Genomic DNA, 25,992 nt, shown 5'->3' on the forward strand with positions numbered 1-25,992 from the left:
TTCTTCAGAGCCGAGAAAGCTGAGAGGGGACCTGACTGAGGTGTATAAGATCATGAGGGTGGTGGACAGAACAGATAGAAAGCAACAGTTCCCCTCAGCTGAAGTCAGCAACAAGAGGAGGGGGGATAATGTTAAGGAGAAAGGCAGGGGATTTGAGGGAGGCATTTTTCAGAGGGCGAAGCAGATAAGATAGCAAAGTTTAAGAGGCATGTAAGCAGACATATGAACAGACAGGGAACAGAGATAAGGACCACGTGTGAGCAGATGGTTTAGAATGGCATCGTGATCAGCAGAGACATGGTGGGCCGAAGGGGCTGTTCCTGTGCTGTACTGTACTATGTTCTATGGTGGTGGATAGTTGGAGACAGGAAGCCTCACAAGCTTTAAAATGTACTTGGATAACCACTTCAAAATGTCATAATGCTCCAGCCTATGGGCCAAGGGCTGGAGAGTGGAACTAGCTCGATTTCATCGAAGCCCAACAGTGTGGAAGCAGGCCATTCGGCTCATCGAATCCACACCGACCCTCCAAAGTGCATCCCACCCAGACCCCACCCCATTCCTGTGACCCCGCGTTTCCCGTGACTAACCCACCTCGCTTACACATCCCTGCACACGATAGGCAATTTAGCACGGCCAATTCACCCTGAGCTGCACATCTTTGGACTGTGGGAGGAAACCAGAGCACCCGGAGGAAACCCACGCAGACACAGGGAAAATCTGTAAACACAGTAGTTTTGTCCTGGTCAGTGCAGACTCAATGGGCTGACAGGACTCGTGTGTGATCTGTAGTCTTGTTAACCCTCCAAACGTATGCACGGTTTCCCACTGCGGATGGTGCGGTTCAGCCTGCATAACTGGATAATCCTTTCCAAACTCTCACAGGGGTCTATGTGTTTGTCTCAATGTTTCACACGTCACACTAGTTTTTAACATGGTTTTCCACAGACCAAAAACACACATTTCTCCTTCCACACTCAGAGGTCAGTCTTATTGAGCTTCTGATGAATTGAGTGGGCTGTCAGATCTTGACACGAAATCTGACTTACATTTCCTGGCTGTGAATCCTCCTCCTGTTTAAACATCTCTTCACTGTGTGTAGGAATGTAAGTGAATGGCAACTTCACGAGTCATGCAGCACAAAAACAGACCCTTTGGTCCAACTAGACCCCGCCAACCATCATCCCAAACTAAACTAGTCCCATTTGCCTGCTCCTGCCCCATATCTCTCCAAATCTTTCTTACTCATGTGCTTGTCCAAATAGCCTTTAAATATTGTAATTATACCCACCTCCATCATTTCCTCAGGAAGTTCATTCCATATGCGAACCTCATGTCTTTTTTTTTAAAAATCTCTGACCTTAAAAATGTGTCTCGAAATCCTCTCCATATCTTTTGAACCCTTTTCTCTTCAACTGCTGTAACTCTTTCCTTTGTGTAGTCACATACAATGTTTTGGGCTCGACTGCTTTCTGTGGTAGCGAATTCTATGGGCCCTATGTGCAGCTGGGGAATAAAATGAACGTGTCATCAATTTGCCTTGCTGGTCACCGGGTCCTGACTTCCGCCACTCCCTGTGGTTTCACCTCTAGGAAGTAACAGATGAGCAGATTGTCTCAATCTGAATGACAGAGGATCTCCTCTTACTTGGGGTTGGAGTGGACGACAGGGGAGAGGGACAGATCTTCACATGGAACTAACTTGTGTTCGAGATGTCAAAAAGACTCGACACACTTGTGTTAAGCACATGTCTGATTTATTTGACTTTCCCCCAGAATACTGACAGGTATAATTAGGCAAGAGTTCTGTAACACTTAGCAGACAACAACGAACAGGGCTCCTGGACTTGAATAACGGCGAAACCCAACGACTGGAGTGAGATTGTGACCTGGTAGCTGAGCAAGTGACTTTCTTGCCTCACTTGGTGCAGGTCAACAGCCCCTTCCCAGTGTGAATGCGTCGGTGTGTCAGCAGAGGGGGGCTGATTCAGCGAATCCCTTCCCGCACTCGGAGCAGGAGAACGGCCTCTCCCCGGTGTGCACCCGCTGGTGTCTGGTGAGGTCAGACAGCTGCCTGAACCCAGTCTCGCAGTGAGAGCACCGGAACGGCCTCTCGCCGGTGTGAGTGAGCTGATGGCGTGTCAGCTCCCCGGATCTTTTGAAGCACTTCCCGCAGTCCGGGCATCTGAAAGGTCTCCTGTCGGTGTGGACCTGCCGGTGACTCAGCAGGTGGGAGGACTGAGTGAATCCCTTCCCGCACTCGGAGCAAGCGAACGGCCTCTCCCCGGTGTGCACCCGCTGGTGTTTAGTGAGGTCAGACAACTGCCTGAACCCAGTCTTACAGTGAGAGCACCGGAACGGCCTCTCGCCGGTGTGAGTGAGTTGATGGCATGTCAGCTCCCCAGATCTTTTGAAGCACTTCCCGCAGTCCGGGCAGTTGTAAGGTCTCCTGTCGGTGTGGACCCGCTGGTGACTCAGCAGGTGGGAGGACTGAGTGAATCCCTTCCCGCACTCGGAGCAAGCGAACGGCCTCTCCCCGGTGTGCACCCACTGGTGTCTCAGCAGGTCGGATAACTGAGTGTATCTCTTCGCGCACCTGGAGCACGTGAACGGCCTCTCCCTGGTGTGAACCCGCCGGTGCTTCTGCAGAGTGGAAGACTGAACGAACCCCTTCCCGCACTCGGCGCAGGTGAAAGGCCTCTCCCCGGTGTGGACGCGCCGGTGGGTCCGAAGGTCAGGCAACTGCGCGAATGCCCTCCCGCACTCGGAGCAGGCGAACGGCTTCCCTCCGGTGTGGATCCGCTGGTGCTTTTGCAAAGTGGATGACCGACTGAATCCTCGGCCGCACTCGGGGCAGGTGAACGGCCTCTCCCCCGTGTGACTGCGCCGGTGGGCTTCCAGCTCGGAGGGGATTCGGAATCCCTTCCCGCAGTCCCCACATTTCCACGGCTTCTCCCGGCTCGGACTGCATTTATGTTCAGACAGGCCGGATGATTGGTTGAAGCCACGTCCGCACACGGGACACGTGAATGGCTTCTGCCCGGTGTGACACCGAATGTGTCTCGCCAGGTCACACAGTCGGCTGAAGCCTCGTCCACACGTAGAACAGACGTGCGATCTCTCTCCTCGTGTCTCCGCCACTATGTGCCTCCCACGTCGAAATCCCGACCGCGGTTTGAGCTGACGGCGCGTCGGGCCTGGTGGGACATTCCAGGTCCCGGTTCCTGGCTGCAAATCCTCCCCTAAATTCAGTTAAAAAGCAAGAGAAAAGAGCTGAGCGGGAACTCACCAAAACGGCGTGTGAACCTGATTCTGAATGAACCTGGTTACGGTGGCTCAGGGGCGAGCACTGCTGCCTCACAGCACCAGGGACCCGGGTTCGATTCCAGCCTCGGGCAACTGGTCTGTGTGGAGTTTGCACATTCTCCCGGTGTCCGGGTGGGTTTCCTCCCCCAGTCCGGAGATGTGCAGGTCAGGGTGGATTGGAATCCCTACAGTTTGGAAACAGGCCATTGGGCCCAACAGTCCATACCAACCCTCCAAAGAGTATCCCACCCAGACCTATTCCCCTCCCCTATTAATCTACATTTCCCCCTGACTAACGCACCTAACCTACACATCCCTGAACGCTGTGGGCAATTTAGCATGGCCAATTCACCCTAACATGCATATCTTTGGATTGTGGGAGGATACTCTTTGGAGGGTTGTCTTGCCCTAAGATGGACGTGTTGTCCCTGTTGAAGTGGTGTCCTTCCTTACCTACATGTAAGGATACTAGTGAGAGAGGGTCATGTCGTTTTATGGCTAGTTGGTGTTCATGTATCCTGGTGGCTATTTTTCTGGCCTGTTTGTCCAAAGTAGTGTTTGTTACAATCCTTGCATGGTATTTTGTAAATGACATTAGTTTTGCTTGTTGTCTGTATGGAGTCTTTCAAGTTCATTCGCTGCTGTTTTAGTGTGTTGGTGGGTTTGTGAGCTACCATAATGCCAAGGGGTCTGGGTACATCCAGAACCTCAACCTGAGCTACAAATCTTCTCCAAACTCGCTAGAATCTACTCAGTCTTGCCTTAAAAATCTTTAAAGACTTTGCTTCCATCACCTTTGCAGGAAGACCCACAACTCAGAGAGAAAATAACTTCACCAAACCTCTGTTTTGAAAGGGCCACTCGAGTTATTTGCACTGTGATCCCATGTGGAAAATAGCCTCTCCACAACGACACAGCCACGGCCACTCAGGATCCTACACACTTCAGCCGAGTGTGACCTCTCTCTCTCATTGTTCTAAACTCCAGCTGGTACAAGACTAGCCTGTCCACCATTTTCTCATAAGTCTAGTCTGGTAAACCTTCCCTGAACTGCCTCGTACCCCTTGACAGCCTTGTTTAAATGAGAATACCAATCCTGTGCTCGGTACTTCAGTATGCTGTGTAACAGAAGCATAACCTCCCTCTTTTTGTTTTCAATTCCCTGCGATAAGGGATAACAGTCTTTGTTTTCCTATTTACCTGTCATAGCTCCACAGGAATCTTTTGTGATTCACGCACTAGGACACTCAGTCTTCTGCATTGAAGGGCATTGCAATCGCTCACCATTTGGATAATGTCTTTTTTTTGTTCTTCCTACCAATTTGACACTTTCCTACATTATATTCCATTTAGAAAATCATAGAGTCACATGACATGAAAACAAACCTTTGGTCCAATCAGTCCACGCCGACCTTAATCCCAAACTAAAATAGCCCCACTTCGTAGACTCCCTACACAGTATGGAAGCAGGCCATTTGGGTCATCATGCCCACATTGAACAGCATCCCACCCAGATCCATCACCCTCTTATGGGCAGCACAGTGGTTAGCACTGCCGCCTCACAGCACAAGGGTCCCAGGTTCGATTCCAGCCTTGGGCGACTGTCTGTACGGAGTTTGCATGTTCTCCCCGTGTCTGTGTGGGTTTCCTCCGGGTGCTCCAGTTTCCTCCCACAGTCCAAAGATGCGCAGGTTAGGGTGAATTGGCCACGGTGAATTGCTAGGTGAAGGGGTCTGGGTGGGTTGCTCTTCGGAGGGTCGGTGTGGACTTGTTGGGCCGAAGAAATCTAATCTAATCTCTGTAACCATGCGTTCCTCATGGCTAATCCATCTAACCTACACATCTCCGGATGCTATGGGCAATTTAGCATGGCCAATCCACCTGACCTGCACATCTTTGGGCTGTGGGAGGAAACCAGAGCACCCGGAGGAAACCCACGCAGACACGGGGAGAGTGTACAACCTCCACACAGACAGTCACCCAAGAGCGGACTTGAACACAGGTCCCTGGTGCGGTGAGGCCAGAGTGCTAACCATTGAGCCATCCACAGGCCTGCATTTGGCCCTGTCCCTCCAAACATTTCTTTTTCAGCACTTATCCAAATGCGTCTTTAATGTTATAACTGTACCTCCATCCACCATTTCATCTGGAGAAGCCATTCCAGAGCCATTTTCTGTCTAAAAAGGTTGCCCCTCATTTACCACATCTTTGCATATGCATTTAGCCTACATCCTTATGAAGCCTCCTTAACACCTATTCACAACTTACATCGACAGTGAACACAGAATTATCACTGAAATACATCTCAAAGCTTAAATATGTGCACATTATAAGAGCCAAAGGTAGTTTGTCAGCAGCAAAGAGTTGATCAGAGAGGGCAGAGATGAAACAGAGCCTTAGATGGATATGGATTTAGATCCTCAATAAATGAGTCGCACTATCCCCAGCGCCATGGAAACTCTCACAGATAACAGGGGACAGTATTAGATTAGATTACTTACAGTGTGGAAACAGGCCCTTCGGCCCAACAAGTCCACACCGACCCGCCAAAGCGCAACCCACCCATACCCCCACATTTACCCCTTACCTAACACTACGGGCAATTTAGCACGGCCAATTCACCCTGACATGCACATCTTTGGATTGTGGGAGGAAACCGGAGCACCCGGAGGAAACCCACGCAGACACGGGGAGAACGTGCAAACTCCACACAGTCAGTCGCCTGAGTCGGGAATTGAACCCGGGTCTCTGGTGCTGTGAGGCAGCAAGTGCTAACCACTGTGCCACCATGCCGCCCACTTAAAAGCTTAAAATTGTCAATGAATGATCAAAAGTACTCCATTTGAATAATTTCACCATTTTCAATTTGGAAATCTCCTGGCGGAGTCTGCAGCTGGAAAGATATCAAAAGACCTGGAGTCAGAAAAACATTAGAACCCCTACAGTGTGGGGACAGATCTTTCAGCCAAACAGGTCTACACTACCCTCCGAAGAGTAGCCCACCCAGACCCATTCCCCAACCGTATATTTGCCCCTGACTAATGCACCTAACCTGCACTATGGGCAATTGAGCATGGCCAATTCACCTAACTTGCACATCTTTGCAGTTAACAGTTGAGGAAATTCCCAGGGAGTGGATGATGTCATTGTGTAATTGTTGCTGCAAGATGACATCAAACTAAAAGAAAAACATATTCACCAGAGGCCACCTCACATGAGATGGCGCCTGAGAAGGGACAGAGGAGATTTAGCAGAACGGCTGGTGAAGGATTATCGTTGCATTCCGAGTTCATGAAAGCGGGGTTACTCTCGGTAGAGCAAAGAAAGTTGAGGTGAAATTTGGTACAAATGCACACCTTTATGACAGGTTTCCATGAGATAAATAAAAGAAAGCTTTTCCTATTAGCTGATTGGAATACCAGGATCTGCTTGGTCTGAGCTATGACAAAAGATTGTGTGAGGGATACCTGTAAAGAATGTTGTTTCTGCAGAGAATTGAGTTTGTTTTATGTACCATAAGAATTTAAATGTGCTTACATGAGTAAAAGCTGGATAGCATTTACAAATCCTTAACCAAGGTTATACTCAGAACTAACAAACTAAGGAATGGAGGAAGTTGTGAGAAATAGAGAAGTACGTTGCTTTTGCAGACAGATAATACTGCTGACGGTCTGAGAATTGCAAGATCAAATATTAAGCTTCTAGATAGATAAGGGTATGTCCTGTGGAAAAGAAGAACGATAAGCCCAAGCAGAGAGACAGCTGCAAGGAGAGAGAGGTGAGCAACCCCTTGTCCCAGGGGAAAAAGAGGAACAAGGTGAGACCACAAATGTAACATGTGATAACGCTGGTTAAAGTGTATGTCTAAGAAAACAGACATAGAGTTTTCAAAGTTTGTGGGAAGATTTGTAGCTCAGGTGCTCGTTGTTGTGGTTCTGTTCGCCGAGCTGGGAATTTGTGTTGCAGACGTTTCGTCCCCTGTCTAGGTGACATCCTGAGTGCTTGGGAGCCTCCTGTGAAGCGGTTCTGTAATCTTTCCCCCGGCATTTGTAGTGGTTTGAATCTACCGCTTCTGGTTGGCAGTTCCAGCTGTCCGTTGCAGTGGTCGGTATATTGGGTCCAGGTCGATGTGCTTATTGATTGAATCTGTGGATGAGTGCCATGCCTCTAGGAATTCCCTGGCTGTTCTCAGTTTGGCCTGTCCTATAATAGTAGTGTTGCCCCAGTCGAATTCATGTTGCTTGTCATCTGCGTGTGTGGCTACTAAGGATAGCTGGTCATGTCATTTCGTGGTTAGTTGGTGTTCATGGATGCGGATCGTTAGCTGTCTTCCTGTTTGTCCTATGTAGTGTTTTGTGCAGTCCTTGCATGGGATTTTGTACACCACATTGGTTTTGCTCATGCTGGGTATTGGGTCCTTCATTCTGGTGAGTTCAAAAGGCCACAACACACTGCAGTACACCAGAACTGCAGAACTGGAAGAAGAACACCTATACAATGTATTCGCCAAAAACGGATACCCCCGCAATTTCATCAACAGATGCCTAAGGGAAAGACAACGGAACGAGGACATGCTGCAACTCAAAGGACTAGCAACACTACCATACATCAAGAGCATTTCTGAACTGACAGCCAGACTACTGCGACCACTGGGACTCATGACAGCACACAAACCAACAGCCACCTTCAGACAACAACTCACCAGAGCGAAGGACCCGATACCCAGCATGAGTAAAACCAATGTAATGTACAAAATCCCATGCAAGGACTGCACAAAACACTACATAGGACAAACAGGAAGACAGCTAACGATCTGCATCCATGAACGCCAACTAGCCACGAAACGACACGACCAGTTATCCTTAGTAGCCACACACGCAGATGACAAGCAACATGAATTCGACTGGGACAACACTACTATTATAGGACAAGCCAAACCGAGAACAGCCAGGGAATTTCTAGAGGCATGGCACTCATCCACAGATTCAATCAATAAGCACATCGACGTGGACCCAATATACCGACCACTGCAGCAGACAGCTGGAACTGACAACTGGAAGCGGCAGAGACAAACCATTACAAATGCTGGAGGAAAGATCACAGAAGCGCTTCACAGGAGGCTCCCGAGCACTGAGGATGTCACCTAGACAGGGGACGAAACATCTGCAACACAAATTCCCAGCTCGGCGAACAACAGACATAGAGTTTAATTTAGATAATACAGAGAAGTCACGTAGCGACAGCTAAGATGGTTGGATAATACAAGGTGGGAGGAGAGGTGACCTCATGCAGCTCAAAAGGTATAACTGTACATGTATCCCAATGCACTTTGCTCATTCGCTTTAGCAAGCTTATGGGCCCTGACTTGCAAGTTCGTAAATAAATTGTCTTGTTTCCAGATTTTCGGTGGTCTCAGTTAATTTTGATAATTGTGTTTCTAACAATTGGATAGGCTGGGGTTACCTTCCATGGAATGGTGAGGGCAAGTAGTGTTCTCACAGTGGTGCATAAGATTAAAAATTGGTGGAGGGTTCAGTAAACAGGGGACATAGATTGAAGTATATGTTCCCTTTAAGCAGCATGGCTGTGCAAAAGTGAAATACTCCAAAGTTCCACAGGTAGCAAGTGACCTCTGCAGCCAGAGGGAGAATTACAGGTAAGGGTTACAAAGCTAAGAGAGAATTGGAATAGAAATGTCTTCACTTAGAGGTTATGGGAATCTGAAACTCAACTGCCTGAATTTAAGTAATGTTTCAATAGTCACTACATTGCCATAACCTGCAGAGCCAGAAAATGGGATTAGTTTAACAAGTGTCCCTGTATATCTGGTGGACACAGTGAGTCAAATGACCTCCCACTGTGCTGTAACAGTTTATGATTATTGATGCAACGTAAGCTTTGTGTAAAGAGGTGCAGAGGAAATGCAAAGAAGCAACTTATGTATTAAGCAGTAATGACCAATGCTTACACTCGAAGGCTGATAGTATCCTGATTAATTGAGCGATTATGTCAGATTTTGATGTGGCGTCTGGTTGCAGTTTCTCGGCTGTGAATCAACTTGTAACATCCTGTAAAAGAAGTTTGCAAATTCCGTCAAAATCGCTTCCGGACAGGTATTCACAAAATCCCCATCCCCTGTCCCTGTATGAATATACACGCACATTACCCCTCGACATGATTGGCTGCTCTTCGATTCGAGGTTGACCTCTCCTCAGGATGGTGAGTTTCTGCCCTGGGTCTACATGTGACTGAACAGATCCACAGACCTTTGGACATCTAGGACAGTACAGCCCAACGGGTGGCGGAATCCAGAAAGCAGGAGTTTCTTCCTTTTCTTTGCTTCTGTGCTCCTGCTCTGCCTCGTCAACAAGACACTGGGTGTGAAAGGCTAATGCAGCCTGATGGACAAGTTGTCTCCATCCTGAAGGACAAGTTGTCTCCATCCTGAACAATGGGCAGCAAGCCCCGCCCATTCATTCCAAACATTGCCCCCTACAAAGATGGCGGCTGCGCATTCGCCCTGCTGCCTTGTGACCCGAATAAAGATGGCGGCCGTCACCTCCACACCTCCCCCACCATCGGAGGCCTATCGCCGGAGGAAGCCCGGGGAGCCGTCTTCCGAATTGGTTGGGGGTGGTGGGTGAAGGAACATGGAGTTTCTTACTCGGCCGTCACAAATTGTTCTCGAACCCTCTCCGCTCACCCATCGCTCCCTCAGATCCGCCCGGGTCTCACCCTTTGCGGATTCGGGAAACGCGTCATTCACGGTCAGAGGGAAGATGGCGCCCGCGCATGCGCGCAAACGGTGACCGTGCCCCACGCGGTCACGGCTGATTGACAGCAGCTCCGGACCAATTGGGAAAGGGGGCGGGACCGTGGAGTCCCTGGTCAGCGTCACACAGCCATTGAGATGTCAAGCCCAGGAACAGACCCTTGGCCAACTCGTCCATGCTGACCAGATATCCTTAACCTAATCTACTCCCATTTGCTAGCATTTGGCGCACATCCGTCCAAACCCTTCCTATTCATATACCCATCCAGCTGCTTTTTAAATGCTGCAATTGTACCAGCCTCTGGTACCATTTCCTCTGGCAGCTCATTCCATACACGTACCACCCTCTGTGTGAAAAAGTTGCCCCTTAGGTCCCTTTTAAATCTTTCCCCACTCACCCTAAAGTTCTGGTTCCGCCACTCCAGGGAAAAGATCTTGTCTATTTACCCTTTCCATGCTCCTCATGATTTTATAAACCTCTATACAGTCACCCCTCAGCCTCCGCCACTCCAGGGAAAACAGCCCCAGCCTATTCAGCCTCTCTGTGTAGTTCAGATCCTCCAACCCTGGCAACATCCTTGTAAATCTCTTCTGAACCCTTTCAAGTTTCATGATACTTGAGGGCAGCATGGTGGCTCAGTGGTTAGCACTGCTGCCTCACAGCGCCAGGGATGCGGGTTCGATTCCAACTTTGGACGACCGCCTTTGTGGAGTTTGGACATTTTCCCAGTGTCTGCGTCAGTTTCCTCCTGCAGTCCAAAGATGTGAAGGCCAGGTGAATTGGCCATTCCAAACTGCCCATAGTGTTCGGTGCATTAGTCAGAGGGAAATGGGTCTGGGTGGGTTACTCTTCAGAGGGTCGGTGTGGACTTGTTGGGCTGAAGGGCCTGTTTCCACACTGCAGGGAATCTGATCTAATATCCTTCCAATAGGAGGGCATCCAGAATTATACACAATGTTCCAAAAATGGCCTAACCAATGTCCTGTGCAGCCACATCATGACCCGCCAGTCCCCCAACCAATAGGAGTGAATGGGAGGCGGGCCTGAGTAACAAAAGGTTACCCTTTGGAACAAGAGACACAAAAAAAACTGCAGATGCTGGACCCCAAAGTGGATAAGCTGTAGGCTGGTAAAACAGCAAGCCAGGTAGCATCTCCATCAGGAAGTGGAGAGGTCAACGTTTGGGGTATTTACCCATTTCAGGACTAGATGTGTGGGTAAGGGTGGCTACAGATACAGAGGTGGGGAAATAGCAGACTGGTGACGTAGTGAAGGTGAACAAGAATAGTGGAAATAGAGCCTGGGGAAGATTATTTGAAATCAGTGTTGAGTTCTCTTAATTTCAAATGACATTCCCACCCATTCCCTGGCCCCCTTTCCAATCCCACTTCCTCCCTTCCATTCATTGCACACATCGACCAACCAGATCATACCCACTACCTGCGTCCACCAATCACTACCTCACCATTCCGCTACTGTTCCCACCCAAACCTTACTCCTGCCACATCCTGGCATGCTGTGTTTTTTTTTTCTAGCCTCCTGTTTGTCTACTATGAATTAGAACAAAGATTTGAAAGGAGCAATTTCACTTCAGTGACCATACAAAAAGGAACAGGATTCAACCATTCAGCCCGTCAAGCCTATTCCATTATTCAATAAGAACCTGGTCGATCTGACAATCCTCAGGCCCGCTTTTCTACCCTTTTACCCATAATTCAAGAATCTGTGTCAGCCTTAAATATACACAAGGACTGTGCCCCCACGGCTCTATGTGGCAAGGAGTTCCAAAGACTCTCAGCTCTCTGAGATAAGCAATTCATCCTTATCTCAGTCGTAAATTGGCACTCATTTTATCCTGAGACTCTGCCTTTGGGTCCTGGACTCCTTGAGGGGGAGCATCTTCTCAACATTTTGAGTTCCTTTCTAGTTCCTTAAGAATCTTTTATGCTTCAATGGAATCACCTCTCATTCTAAATTCCAAAACGCTTCACACCCATCCTCGTGAACCTTTTCTGAACTGCCTCCAAAGAAATAATATCTTTCCTGAAACAAGGGCACCATCAACTGCTCCACAAGTGTGCTCACCCGCAACTTGGGTGGGTTGCAGTAAGACTTCCCTACTCATATCCTGGCGGGAGACTCGCTAGGACTGCTCGGGGGGGCTTTAAGATAGTTAGCGGGAGGGGAGGATGGGGAGCAGTGGGACCCAAAATGATAGCGAGAAAAGAGATAAAACTGGGGCTGGTATAGTTGAAGAGAGGACCAAGTCAAATAGTGAAGGGAGGCAAGAGTTAGGCTGAGAATGAGGTAATACCGATAAATTGTACTGCAATAATTTCAATGCAACAGGCCTACCTGGTAAGGCAGATGATACCAGTTGGATATATGGGATTGGAATATCATAGCTATGACAGAAACAGGGATGGACAGGACATTTATACTCCAGGGTATAAATGCTATAGGAAGGATATAAAGGATAGCGGGTAAGAGAGGAGGGGGAGTGGTGTTTTTGGTGAGGGACAATGACTGCACTTCGGGAGGATATTTCTTGGAGTATGTTCACTGAAGGTTATTTGCATCAGAAATAAGAAAGGGGTGATCACTTGATTGGGATTGTACTGTAGCCCCCCCCCCCCCGCAACCTCAGTAGTCAGCAGGAAATTGAGAAGCAAGGAGATCTCAGATATCTATAAGAATAATAGGGTAGCAATGATAGGGAATTTTAACTTTCCAAACAATGGGACTGCCGTAGCGTTGAGGGCTTGGATGGAGACGAATTTGTTCAGTACGAACAGGAAAGTTTACTGATTAAGTGATTAAGTAGAGAAGGTGCAAAACTTGAGCTGCTCTTGGGAAATAAGGCAGGGCAGGTGAGTCAGGTGTCAGCGGGGCAGCACTTTGGAACCAATGATCATGATCCTATTTGTTTTAAAATTAATTTTATTTGGAAAAGATAGACCAGATCTAAAAGTTAACATTTCCAAATTGGAATTTTGCTGGCATTAGGTAAGAACTTTCAAAAGCTGATTGGGAGAGGCTAAGCGCAGGCAAGGGGATGGTTGAGAAGTGGGATGCCTTCAAAAATACGTTAACGGGAGTCCAGAGGCAGTCTGTTCCTATGAGTGTGAAAGGCACGGTTGGTAGCTGCAGGGAATGCTGGATGAGTAGGCTCTGGTGAAGAAAAAGGAGGCATATGGCAGATATAGAAGCTGGGATTGAATGAGTCCCTCAAGAACTACAAGGGCAGTAGAAATATGCTCAAGGGGGAAATAAGGAGATAAAAAGGGGACATTAGATCCCTTTGGCAAATAGGCCTTAACGAGAATCCATAGGGATCTTACAAATATATTAAGAAGGAGTAACAAGAGAAAGAATAGGGCTCCTTAAAGATCAGAAAGGGCTGCGTGGAACATGTGGAACTGTAGGAGATGGTGGAGATACTCAATGAATATCTTGCCTTAGTATTCACAGAATCCCTGCAGTGTGAAAACAGGCCATTTGGCCCAACCAATCCACACCGACCCATTCTCCTACCCTATTACTCTACTTTATGGAATTCAATGTAGCTTTATGGAATTCAATGTAGCTAAGTGCGAAGTCGTTCACTTTGGTAGGAATAACAAGATGATGGATTACTGGGCTAATGGTAGGCTACTTGGTAGTGTGGATGAGCAGAGGGATCTTGGTGTCCATGTACACAGATCTCTGAAAGTTGCCACCCAGGTAAATAGTGCTGTGAGGAAGGCATATGGTGTACTGGGCTTTATTGGCAGAGGAATTGAGTTCCGGAGTCCTGAGGTCATGTTGCAGTTGTATAAGACTCTGGTGCGGCCTCATCTGGAGTATTGTGTGCAGTTTTGGTCGCCATACTATAGGAAGGATGTGGAAGCTTTAGAACGAGTGCAGAGGAGGTTTACCAGGATGTTGCCTGGAATGGTAGGAAAATCTTATGAGGAAAGGCTGAGGCACTTGGGGCTGTTCTCATTGGAGAAGAGAAGGTTTAGGGGAGATCTGATAGAAGTGTATAAGATGATTAGGGGTTTAGATAGGGTAGATACTAAGAACCTTTTACCGCTAATGGAGTCAGGTGTTACTAGGGGACATAGCTTTAAATTAAGGGGTGGTAGGTATAGGACAGATGTTAGGGGTAGATTCTTCACACAGCGGGTTGTGAGTTCATGGAATGCCCTGCCCGTATCAGTGGTGAACTCTCCTTCTTTATGGTCATTTAAGCGGGCATTGGATAGGCATTTGGAAGTTATTGGGCTAGTATAGGTTAGGTAGGATTCGGTCGGCGCAACATCGAGGGCCGAAGGGCCTGTACTGCGCTGTATCCTTCTATGTTCTATTTACCCTGACTAATGTGCCTAACCTACACATTCCTGTACACTACAGGCAATTTAGCACAGTGATTCCACCCTAACCTAAATACCTTTGGATTGTGGGAGGAAACTGGAGCACCCGGAGGAAACCCACACAGACACGGGGAGAATGTGCAAACCCCACACAGTCGCCCAAGGCTGGAATAGACCCCGGGTCCCTGGCCTTGTAAGGCAGCAGTGCTAACCACTGAGCCACTGTGCTGTGTTTACTGTGGAGAAGGATTTGAAAGCCAGAGAATTTGGAGAAATAAACAGTGATATCCACATTACAATGAAGGTGGTACTGGACGTCTTAAATTCTTGGGATCTGATCCTAGAACATTGTAGGTAGCTAAGGAAGTCATTGCTGGACTCCTTGCTACACGTGATGTGTCAGAAGACTGGAAGGTGCCTAATGTGGTGCCAATATTTAAGAAAGATGGTAAGGAATAACCAGGGAACTATGGACCGGTGAGCCTGGCATCAGTACTGAGTAAGTTGTTGAAGGGAATCCTGAGGGGCAGGATGTACATGTATTTGGAAAGGCAAAGACTGATAGGGATAGTCAACGTAGCTTTGTGTGTCGAAATAGTGTCTCACAAACTTGATTGAGTTTTTGAAGAAGTGACAAAGATGATTGATGAAGGCAGAGCAGGGGAAATTTGTCTATATGGACTTCAGCAAGGCATTCAACAAGGTTCCGTTTGGTAGACCAGTTAGCAAGGTTAGATCACATAGAATCCAGGGAACGCTAGCTATTGGGATACAAAATTGGCTGGAAGATAGGAGGTGGAGGGTTGTTTTTCAGACTGGAGGCCTGTGACCAGTGGTGTGCCGCAAGGATCGGTGCTGAGTCCACTGTTTTTTTTCATTTATACAAATGATTTGGAAGTGAATATTGGAGGAATGTTTAGTAAATTTGCAGATTACACCAAACTTTGGTGGTGTAGTAGACACTGAAGAAGGTTGTCTCAGAATACTCAGATTGGCCAATGACTGGCAGATGGAGTTTAATTTAGACAAATGTGTGCTTTTGCATTTCAGTGAGGGGGAGGGCAGCACGGTGGCTCAGGGATTAGCATTGCTGCCTCACAGCATCAGGGTCCCAGGTTCGATTCCAGCCTTGGGCGACTGTCTGTGTGGAGTTTGCACATTCTCCCCGTGTCTGCATGGGTTTCCTCCGGGTACTCCAGTTTCCTCCCACAGTCCAAAGATGTCCAGGTCATGGTGGACTGGCCATGCTAAATTGCCCATAGGTACATTAGTCAGAGGGGAAATGGGTCTGGGTGGGTTACTCTTCAGAGAGTCGAGGTGGACTTGTTGAGCCAAAGGGCCTGTTTCCACACTGTAGGGAGTCTAATCCAATCAAATCAGGGCAGGGGTTATTCATTTAATGGTAGGGGCCTGGGAGTGTTGCTGAACAGAGAGACTTTGGGGTGCAGATGTCTAATTCCTTGAAAGTGGAGTCACAAGTAGATAGGATAGTGAAGGTGGCATTTGGTATGTTTTCCTATGTTGATAAGTGCATTGTACAGGAGTTGGGATGTCACGTTGGGGCTGTACAGAACACTGATCAGGCCACTTTTGGAATAATCAGGAGGGACATGGATAAGACAAACAGACAAAGTCTTTTCCCTGGAGTGGTGGAGTCCAGAACTAGAGGGCATAGGTTTAGGGTGAGAGGGGAAAGATTTAAAAGGGACCAAAGGGACAACCTTTTCACACAGAGGGTGGTATGGGTATGGAATGAGCTGCCAGAGGAAGTGGTGGAGGTTGGTACAATTACAGTATTTAAAAGGCATCTGGAAGAGTATATGAATAGGAAGGGTTTGGAGAGATATGGACTGGGTACTGACAGGTGGGACTAGGTTAGGTTGCGATACCTGGTCAGCATGGACGAGTTGGACCGAAGGGTCTGTTTCTCTGCTCTACATCTCTATGACTGTTGTCCAATACATCCCAAATGAGCAAGTTGCTACTCCCATGGCCTCAGGCATATGTGAACAATGGTTCACCTTCATAATTTTGAACATGCCTCCTGAATATCACGTACTACATCACTTTTCTTTTCTGCTAATCCCATTTAGAGGTCTAAAACCCCACTCGTTCTGACGAAGGGTCACTGGAATTGAACTGTTAACTGCTTTCTCTCTAGATGCTGCCAGACCTGCAGGGTTCCTCCAGCAATTTCTATAGCTGATGTATTGAATAAACTGGTTTACAATACAATGACTCTGCTGTTATCGAACAGTCCGTGTGACATAATGGCAGCAGGACTGGGTGACATCACAATACCCCATTGTTTCTCAATAATGGCAGCAGGACTGGGGGACATCACAATACCCCATTGTTTCTCAATAATGGCAGCAGGACTGGGGGACATCACAATACCCCATTGTTTCTCAATAATGGCAGCAGGACTGGGTGACATCACAATACCCCATTGTTTCTCAATAATGGCAGCAGGACTGGGGGACATCACAATACCCCATTGTTTCTCAATAATGGCAGCAGGACTGGGGGACATCACAATACCCCATTGTTTCTCAATAATGGCAGCAGGACTGGGTGACATCACAATACCCCATTGTTTCTCAATAATGGCAGCAGGACTGGGTGACATCACAATATCCCATTGTTTCTCAATAATCGCCCTCCATAGCAACAGGAAACAGGAATACACATGAGGCCATTCCAGAGGCTGGTCCTCCTGTTGAGGAATTGGTGTTCAGTGACAGGCAGTAGCCTTCTCACAGCACTGGCAGAGGCTCTGGTGACAACTTTCCCATCCTCCTTACATTGGAGTGAGACTAAAGGACTCTCAGATTGTAAATGTGACAGCCCTATTCAAAATCACAGCAAATGTCTCTGACAGTCGGCTTCACATCAGGGGTGGGGAACATTTGAAGTTAGAAATAAACCACACAGTGTCAATGGGCACTTGGTAAAGTATGGATTATTTCTTCCCGCCTTGTTTCTGTTTAACACCAAAGTCACCTTCAGAATGTGAAGATACTGACAGGATCTCTGGAAGAGCTGAGATTTCACTATGAGAGCAACCCAAAGGTAAGAGAACTGAGATAATCTAGAGTTAGAAAAACGATCCGAAAATTGAGTCGTCAAAGAGACAAATTAGTTTGCTGTGATCCTAAAGCAATCGAGGGCTTGACAGACTGCGGGTTTGAAATAACCTGATTTATTTAACAATGCTAAGATATGAGCCCACTTACGAACACTGGCGGAAATAGACCCCAGCTGTCAGAATGGCACAGTTCTGGATGCAACATACATTCGCAGTAACAGCAGAATCAAACATATGCGGGGAAACAGAGTTTACCCTGTTACTGCTGCTTAGACAGTCCAGGAGAAGGGGACAGAGACGGAGAAATAGAACCAGAACCTTCAGGAGGTAATTAGACCAGATGCATGCTGCTGAGATTCAACACAGCCAAGTCCACGTCAGTGTTAATGCTCCAAATAGGCCTATTCCCATGTTCTGAGCAAGTCACTTGGCCTGAAACAGTAACTCTGATTTCTGTCTACGGATGGTGTCAGACTTGCTGAGCTTCTCCAGCAATTTGTTTTTGCTCCTCCCATCTTACCTCATCAAGATCTACCACTGTAACCCTCTCCCTCCTGCTTGTCTAGGTTCCTGTAAACACATGCATATTGTTCACTTTAAACACGCTCTGTAAAGAATGTTCCACATTCTCACCACACTCTGGGTAAAAGAAGCTGTTTTTTTTGTTCCTGAATTCTCTACTGGATGTGTTGGCAATTATTGATGCTCCTTCTCATAATGTGAAAAATTCTCTCTGTATCCATTCAGTCAAAACCTGTCATAACGTTAAGGCAGAAACTGGAACTGTGAGGCAACTGTGCATGCACACTCACAGGTGTCTAGGGAATAATGCACGCAGTCAAAATGTGCAGGGAATAATGCACAGGCTCCTGGGTGTCAGCAAATGCAGCCTAATTTTTAAGGCCTGTTTCAAATCACCCTCTCAGCCTTCTTTTCTCGTGAGTACAGACCCGGCCTGTCAAGCCTTTACTGCTCTGCAAGCCCACACATTTCTGGTATCATTTTCTGCTCCCTCTCCACTGCTTGAATATCTTTTGTATAACATATCCACTGGAACTGCACAGAGTAAGCAGCAATGTTTTCAATCCTCAGACTATCCAAATAAATTGTCATGAAGCCATCTTAAAAGGCTGTTCATTCAGTAACAATATTTCAAAAGATGCATGAGATAGAGAGACGGGAAAACAGGTGAGAATGGTTTACTGATCCAAGAGACACGGTGGCTCAGTGGTTAGCACTGCTGCCTCATAGCACCAGGGGCCCAGGTTCAATTCCAGCCTCGGACAGACTGAACGTGTGGAGTCTGCGTGGGCTTCCTCCGGGTGTTCCGGTTTCCTCACACAATCCAAAGGTGTGCAGGCTAGGGTAACTGGCTGTGCTAAATTGCCCATAATGTTCAGGGAAGTATAGGCTAGGTGAATTAGTCAGGGGCAAATGTAGACTAACGGGGCAAGGGAATGGGTCTGGGTAGGTTACTCTTCGGTGTGGACTTACTGGACCCGTTTCCACATTGTAGGGATTATATGAAGTCTTCAGACACAGAGGAAGAGTTGGTCTCTGTAGCTAGTGGTGAGAATGTGTATAGGGTATAAGCAGGCAGAGAAAGAGTTTAAGTTCTGAGTTTTGTGAAACAAGAGATTCAGCTGAGCATGACTCAGATCAAGAAAGAACTTACAGTTAACAATGGGGTTCTGGATGCAAGGGTAATGGGTTAACAAGGTGGAAAAGCAGTCATTATGTACAGCCATTTAACAATATTGGAAGCATTTGGTATGCAAAGTCAGTTAACAAGGGGAAATGTATCCAATGTATGAATCCAGTTAACAAGGTTAAGAACATTCATTGTGTAATGGTAAAGAGCTTGCTTTCTGCTGCTGATATCTGTTGATTGCAACGGTCACCTAATTAATATGTATGTTGCCTTATCTGGATGCTTGTCCCTGTAAAATGACTATGTAGTTCATTGAGAAACTGCTCTTCCAGTGAAGACTGTGAACTCATGTCCCAGTGCAAATGGGCGATCATTCTCTCTCCCTCCAGGGTCCGGAATAAAGTTGAAGGAGGTAAAACTACACTGTGTATCTGAGCGTTTTGCTTCGACTGAGGGGAGGGGGCGACGGGACAACAATATTGGTGTAGTCAGCAGGAGCCAAACGGACAGTTACAATCGGACGGTGTCAGAGGCCACCCGGAACATCAGTACCTCGAGACAGACGGGCCCACAAGGTAAGATTTTAAACCCACATGGCTTAGGAAATCCAATCATGTCAAAGTTAGATATGTCTTGTTTCACGGCCTGTGTTAGAGACAGGTCCTGGGCATAGATTACAGGCACATGGATGCTCTTCTCATATGAGAGAGATACAGCGATCTCCACAATGCTGCAGGTGTCTCTTCAGAGTTTATAAATTTATTAGGCAGCGATTTCCCAGACTGCTACATTGATTCAATGTGTCACTATTCCAGTATCAAAAAGGATTTCTGTATGAGATGGGAGGAAAACATTTACAGACTCCCAAATCCCATTCCTTCTCTTCATGCTGGATAATGGAGATGCTGCTGTGCAATGTGCAAGTCAGCAAGAATCATCAGCACAGATTCAGCAGCACTTTCTAATGAGAGAGGGAACCTTTCACGCACAAAATTGAAGGACATTGAAACAAACGGTCAGTTTAAGATCGAAGTAATGATTCAATGATACAGGGCTAAAGTAATTTCTGATGCGGGCTGACGAATTATGGGGGAAGGTCACACAGACAGCAATCCTTAAAAGGGACACTGCAGTCTTAGAAACACAATCAGCCACAGATCGAGAATATTGAAATCTGGCCCCATTACTAACATCAGCACAAAACAAACTCCTAAATGGGAAAGAATCAACACAGTTCAGCGCTGGATGTGATTAACAGGAGCAGTAGCAGAATCCAACTCGTGTACTCACTGGGGTACCACTGGGTTCGTTCGCTGAGTGAATCCTTCCCCGTGTTCAGTGGGGGTGAACAACTGCTCCTCACTGTGCATGCGCTGGTGTTCAGTTAGGCTGCCTGAATGCCGGAAACGTTTTCCACAGTGAGCGCAGATGAACGGTCTCTCCCCAGTGTGGACTCGCTGGTGCGACAGTAGGTGGGACAACTGAGTGAATCCCTTCCCGCACTCCGAGCAACTGAACGGCCTCTCCCCTGTGTGCAGTCGCTGGTGAGAAATGAGGCTGGATAACTCGGTGAATGATTTCCCACACACAGAGCAGCTGAATGGTCTCTCCCCGGTGTGAACGCGCTGGTGTGAGGTGAGGCTGCCTGAATGTCTGAAACTCCTTCCACAGCGAGTGCAGAGGAAGGGCTTCTCATTGGTGTGAATGCGCTGGTGCGTGAGCAGGTGGGATAACTGTGTGAATCCCTTCCCACATTCGGAGCAGGTGAATGGCCTCTCCCCACCGTGAACCTGCTGGTGCCTCAGTAGGGTGGATGACTGAGTAAATCCCTTCCCGCACTCGGTACAAGTGAAGAGTCTCTCCCCAGTGTGAACTCGCTGGTGTTCAATGAGTGTGGACGAATACCTGAAACTCTTTCCACAGGAAGTGCAGCTGAATGGCTTCTCTCCTGTATGAACACGCTGGTGCCCCTGCAGGCTGGCTAACAATGCAAATCCCTTCCCACACACAGGGCAGGTGAAAGGCCTCTCTCCAGTGTGAACACGCTGGTGGACAGTGAGATTGGACAGTTTAGTGAAGCCCTTGCCACACTCTGAGCAGGCAAACGGTCTTTCCCCAGTGTGACTGCGTCGATGTGTTTCCAGTTGGGACGGGCAATTGAAACCCTTCCCACAGTCTCCACATTTCCATGGTTTCTCCCCGGTGTGACTGCGCTGATGAATTCCCAGCTGGGATGGGTAATTGAATCCCTTCCCACAGTCTCCACATTTCCACGGTTTCTCCCCCGTGTGACTGCGCCGGTGAACGTCCAGCTGGGAAGGATAACTAAATCCCTTCCCACAATCATCACATTTCCATGGTTTCTCCATGGTGCCAGCACCCTGGTGACTTTCCGGGTAGGATGATCAGTTGAGTCCTCATCCACACAGAACACATGTACAGTTTTTCCTGCTGCGATCAGTTAGGTTTTTTCAGGTGAGTTAAAACATTTTGTCGCAACAGTCTCTTTCAGGTGTCCGTGTCAGTGTCCACCAGTCACAGTGACACTCAGAATGTTTTCCCACAAACATCTCTCTTTCCACATTCAGAAATGGATGACATTGAGGCTCTGATGACCTTGACCTGGCGCTTGGTTTGCATTTCCCATCTGGAAATGCTCCCCTTCTAATTCCAACACAAGGAGTTTACAAAGGTCATCACTGCAGGTAGGGGGTGGAAATTCAGCTCGGACAACTCGACTTTCTGTTTCCCTCTGTTGTTCACCTGAAGCTGCAAGTCTCTTAGCAACAGAAGTTCCCTCGTCCTTCCAGGGACATCTCAACCCCATGCCACCGTCTATTTCAGTTTTCGAGTCTCACACTTGAGTCTGGTCGGCTTCCCAGCTCCTGATGCTTGGTGGTGCTTGGTGACCCAGGTCGACCCTCAGGCGGAAGGAGCTGGTATCCTCTCATTCGGGATAGACTGAAGGTTTTTAACTAGGTAAAAACAATGACTGCAGATGCTGGAAACCAGGTTCTGGATTAGTGGTGCTGGAAGAGCACAACAGTTCAGGCAGCATCCGAGGTGCAGTTTTGGGCAAAAGCCCTTCATCAGGAATAAAAGATGTTTAATGCAGCTTTCTGCCCTGCCCAGCCCAGCCGCCTGCTCCAGACCGCTCCCCTGGATTTGCCCTGGCTGCCAATTTCCGCGCGCCCGCTTGTCTTCACTTCCAGGGTCCACGCCAGGTCACAATGGGTGATTGACGGCCGTCCCCAACCAATAGAAAGGGAGCGGTCGAGCCAGGAGGACCTTCGGCGCCGCTGGTCCTCCAACCAATCAGGAAGGAATGGGGCGGGGCTGGAGGGCTGAGGATGGGTGTGTTTGCCGGTGTCTGGTCCTCCAACCAATGGGAGAAAGGGGGCGGGGCTGGAAGACCAAGGGGTGTGCGGCCGGTCCTCCAACCAATAAGGAGGGAATAGGGCGGTGCTGGAGGACACAGGAGTGCATTCGGCTGGTCCGCGAACCAGTCGGCAGGAGAGAGGCGGGGCTGGAGGACCCAGTGCGCGCTGCTGGTCCTCCGGCCGATCCGGGTAAGAGGACGCCCGAGCAGCACGTGACTCGCCACCGTCCCCGCGACTGAGGACTGCAAGAACCTTCGGGGTTTCGGAAATGGTAAAAGGAGAGGAGCGGTGCCAGTGCAGACTAGAAGGTCCCAGAAACGCCCGTACAGGCCGCCAGAACCTAACGAGAAACTTTTATGTATCGAATTGGCAGCAAAAAGCTGCGGGGCGCAGGCGCCATCTTGGTTGGGGGCAATATTCTGCAGGGTGCTTCTTCGGTCGCCATCTTTAATAGGGGCAATGTGGAACAATTTCTTTGTCTCGGGTGGTGGGGAGAATTGTACATATCAAATTCAGACCAGAGAAATGTTCATCTCCTGGCTATTTTGGATTCCAGCATCTGCAGGGTTTTTTTGTCTCTTATTCTTATCCTGGACTGAAATGTAAGGCCTTTTTTTATATATTGTAAACTCCATTTACAGGTATATTGAACGAGACTGCAGGTTGGACCTTAAACATCACAGCAAGATCTGGCAGGCAGTCACTCAATGCATCAGGATCTGAATATCATCAGCTTTTGAATCGGGAAGGAGAAGGGTTTGTCTGGTCTGTCTGTTGGAAACTATTTTCAACTTATAAAAATGGAAAAGATAATACTAGGGAATGAATAAAAAGTGTGAATTTTTAAAATTGAAGTCATCGAATCATAGAATGGCACATCGCAGAAACAGACCCTTTGGTCCAATTTAATAGTGCTGATCAGATATCTCAAATTAATCTCATCCCATTTGCCAGCTTTTGGCCAATATCCCTCCAAACCCTTCCAATTCATACACCTAAGCAGATGCCTTTTAAATGTTGTAATTGTACCAGCTTCCACCACTTCCTCCTACAGCTCATTCAACACACACACCATCCTCTGTGTGAAAAGGTTGCCCCTTCGGTCTAGTTCTGGACTTCCCCACCCAGAGAAAAAACCTCGGCTATTCCCCCGATTGATGCCCCTCATGATTTTATAAACCTCTTTATAATGTCATTCCTCAGCTTGCGTTGCTTCAAAAAAGACAGCCCCAGTCTATTCAGGCTCTCCCTATAACACAAACCTTCCAATCCTAGCAACGTCCTTGTAGATTTTGTTTGGACACATTCAAGTTTCACAACATCCTTCCTACAGGAGGAAGACCAGAATTGAATGCAGTATTCTAAAAGTGGTCCAACCAATATCCTGTACAGCTACAGCATGATCTCCCAACTCCAATACTCAATGCACTGATCAATAAAGACAAATGTACCAAACACCTTCACTATCTGGTCTACCTGTTACTTTCAAGAAACTGTGAACCTGTGAAACTTTGTTCAGCAACACTTCCCAGGACTTTAACATTAAGTGTATAAGTCCTGCCCTGATTTGACTTTCCAAAATGCAGCACCTCATATTTATCTAAATTAAACTCCATCTGCCACTCCTCAGCCCACTGGCCCATCTGATTAAAGTCCTGTTGCACGCTGAAGTGACCTTCTTCACTGTCTGGTATACCTCCAATTTTGGTGTAATCTGCAAACTTCCTAACCGTACCTCCTATGTTCACATCCAAATCATTTATATAAATGACGAAAAGCAGTTGTCCCAGCACTGATCCTTGTGGCATACTATTGGTCACAGGCCTCCAGTCTAAAAAGCAACCCTCCGCCACCATGGTCTGTCTTCGACCTTTGAGCCAGTTCTATATTCAAATGGCTAGTTCTCCCTGTATCCCATGTGATCTAACCAGTCTACCATGAGGAACCATGTTGAATGCTTTACTGAAGTCCAAATATATCACATCCATCTCTCTACTCTCATCAATCCTCTTTGTTACTTCTTCAAAAGCTCAAGTCAAATTAGTGAGATGTGATTTCCCACAGTATATGTGCCTTTCCAAATATATGTAAATCCTGTCCCTCAGGCTCACTGGTCCATAGTTCCCTGGCTTTTCCATACCACCTTTCTTAAATAGTGGCATCATGTTAGCCAGTCTTTCGGCACCTCACCTGTGGCTATCAGTGATACAAATATCTCAGCAAGAGGCCCAGTAATCACTTCCCAGGCCTCCTGCAGAGTTTAACGGTACACAAGATCAGGTCCTAGGGATTTAACCATCCTTTTTGCATTTTAAGTATCTCGTCTTCTATAATACAGACATTTTTTCAAGATGTCACTATTTATTTCCCAAAGTTCTCTAGCTTACATATCCTTCTCCACAGTAAACACTGATGCAAAATACTCATTTAGTATCTCCTTGTTCTCCTGCGGTTCCACACATAGATCGCCTTGTTGATCTTTAAAGGGCCCCATTCTCTCCTCATTACTGTTTTGTCCTTAAACTGCAGTTGAACTGGGAGTCTTTGTTATTCAATGGGTAAAGTTGTGACAGCGAAAGAGACATGGTTTAAATGGGAGATAAATATAGATGATTGCAAGTTTTTAAGAGTTGAATTTCAGGATACAGCTAGCAAGGTGTCAGCATTGTCCAGACTAGAGGTAACAGAGGAAAGGATGAGACCTTTAGAACAATTCACCTGAGGTAAAGTGAGGCAATGTTACAGAGGTGCATCACCCTATCACAGGCCCTACAAACCCCTTTCACTTACTAAAACTCTATGACATTTCTATCTTTCCTCAGTTCTGATGAAGGATGATCATAAACAAAATATTCATGCTCTTTCTGTCCACAGACGTGCTGAGAACTTTCTGTTCGGACTGCTGAAGTTGATGATAGGAACTATGTGATTGAAAGCTGCTCTTGCAGTGCAATATTTTGCCATTGATATGAACATTCTGGTCTGGCCTCAGACAGTTTCCAGTGAGTGGGTGGAGTTTCAGAGGGGACAGAAAACAATGGCTTCAGTCATCCCAATGTTAAAATGGAGGACATTTCTACTGATCCAGGAGGGGATATCAGGCATGTCAGGGCAGTACTTGACTTGGAGGTTCACATACACATGCTTCCTTGATCCTTTTCCATGGTGAAGATTGAAGCACTGCAAGATTCTGTCAAAATGCTAGCTACGTTGAAGCATTATAAATTCTTCCTCTGCTAGCCGCTGCTGCCCCCAGCTATTTCCCTCATTATGTTACTCTCCACCTCGCTCTCATAGAATCATACAGCACTGAAACAGATCCTTCAGCCCAACTTGTCCTTGCCAAACAGGTCACCCAAACTAAATTACAATAGTCTCATTTGTTTGCACCCAGCACATATCCCTCTAAACCATTCCTCTTCACGTACTGGTCCAAACAT

General features: G+C 47.4%; 2 protein-coding genes across 2 annotated transcripts in view; both read right to left on the reverse strand.

Moving 5' to 3' along the window:
• Nucleotides 1–25,992, reverse strand: part of LOC132828622 (zinc finger protein 850-like) — a 75,205-nt gene that overhangs the window by 27,244 nt on the left and 21,969 nt on the right. The window lies entirely within an intron of this gene.
• Nucleotides 1,743–22,358, reverse strand: LOC132828707 (gastrula zinc finger protein XlCGF26.1-like). The gene is made up of 2 exons (XM_060845790.1): nucleotides 20,581–22,358; nucleotides 1,743–2,836 (listed from the first exon to the last, which is right to left on the reverse strand). The coding sequence occupies exons 1-2, from the start codon at nucleotides 21,539–21,541 to the stop codon at nucleotides 1,968–1,970; spliced, it is 1,830 nt and encodes a 609-aa protein (XP_060701773.1). The 5' UTR covers nucleotides 21,542–22,358; the 3' UTR covers nucleotides 1,743–1,967.

Source organism: Hemiscyllium ocellatum, chromosome 27 (assembly GCF_020745735.1).
Source record: "Hemiscyllium ocellatum isolate sHemOce1 chromosome 27, sHemOce1.pat.X.cur, whole genome shotgun sequence".
NCBI classification, from domain to species: Eukaryota; Metazoa; Chordata; class Chondrichthyes; order Orectolobiformes; family Hemiscylliidae; genus Hemiscyllium; species Hemiscyllium ocellatum.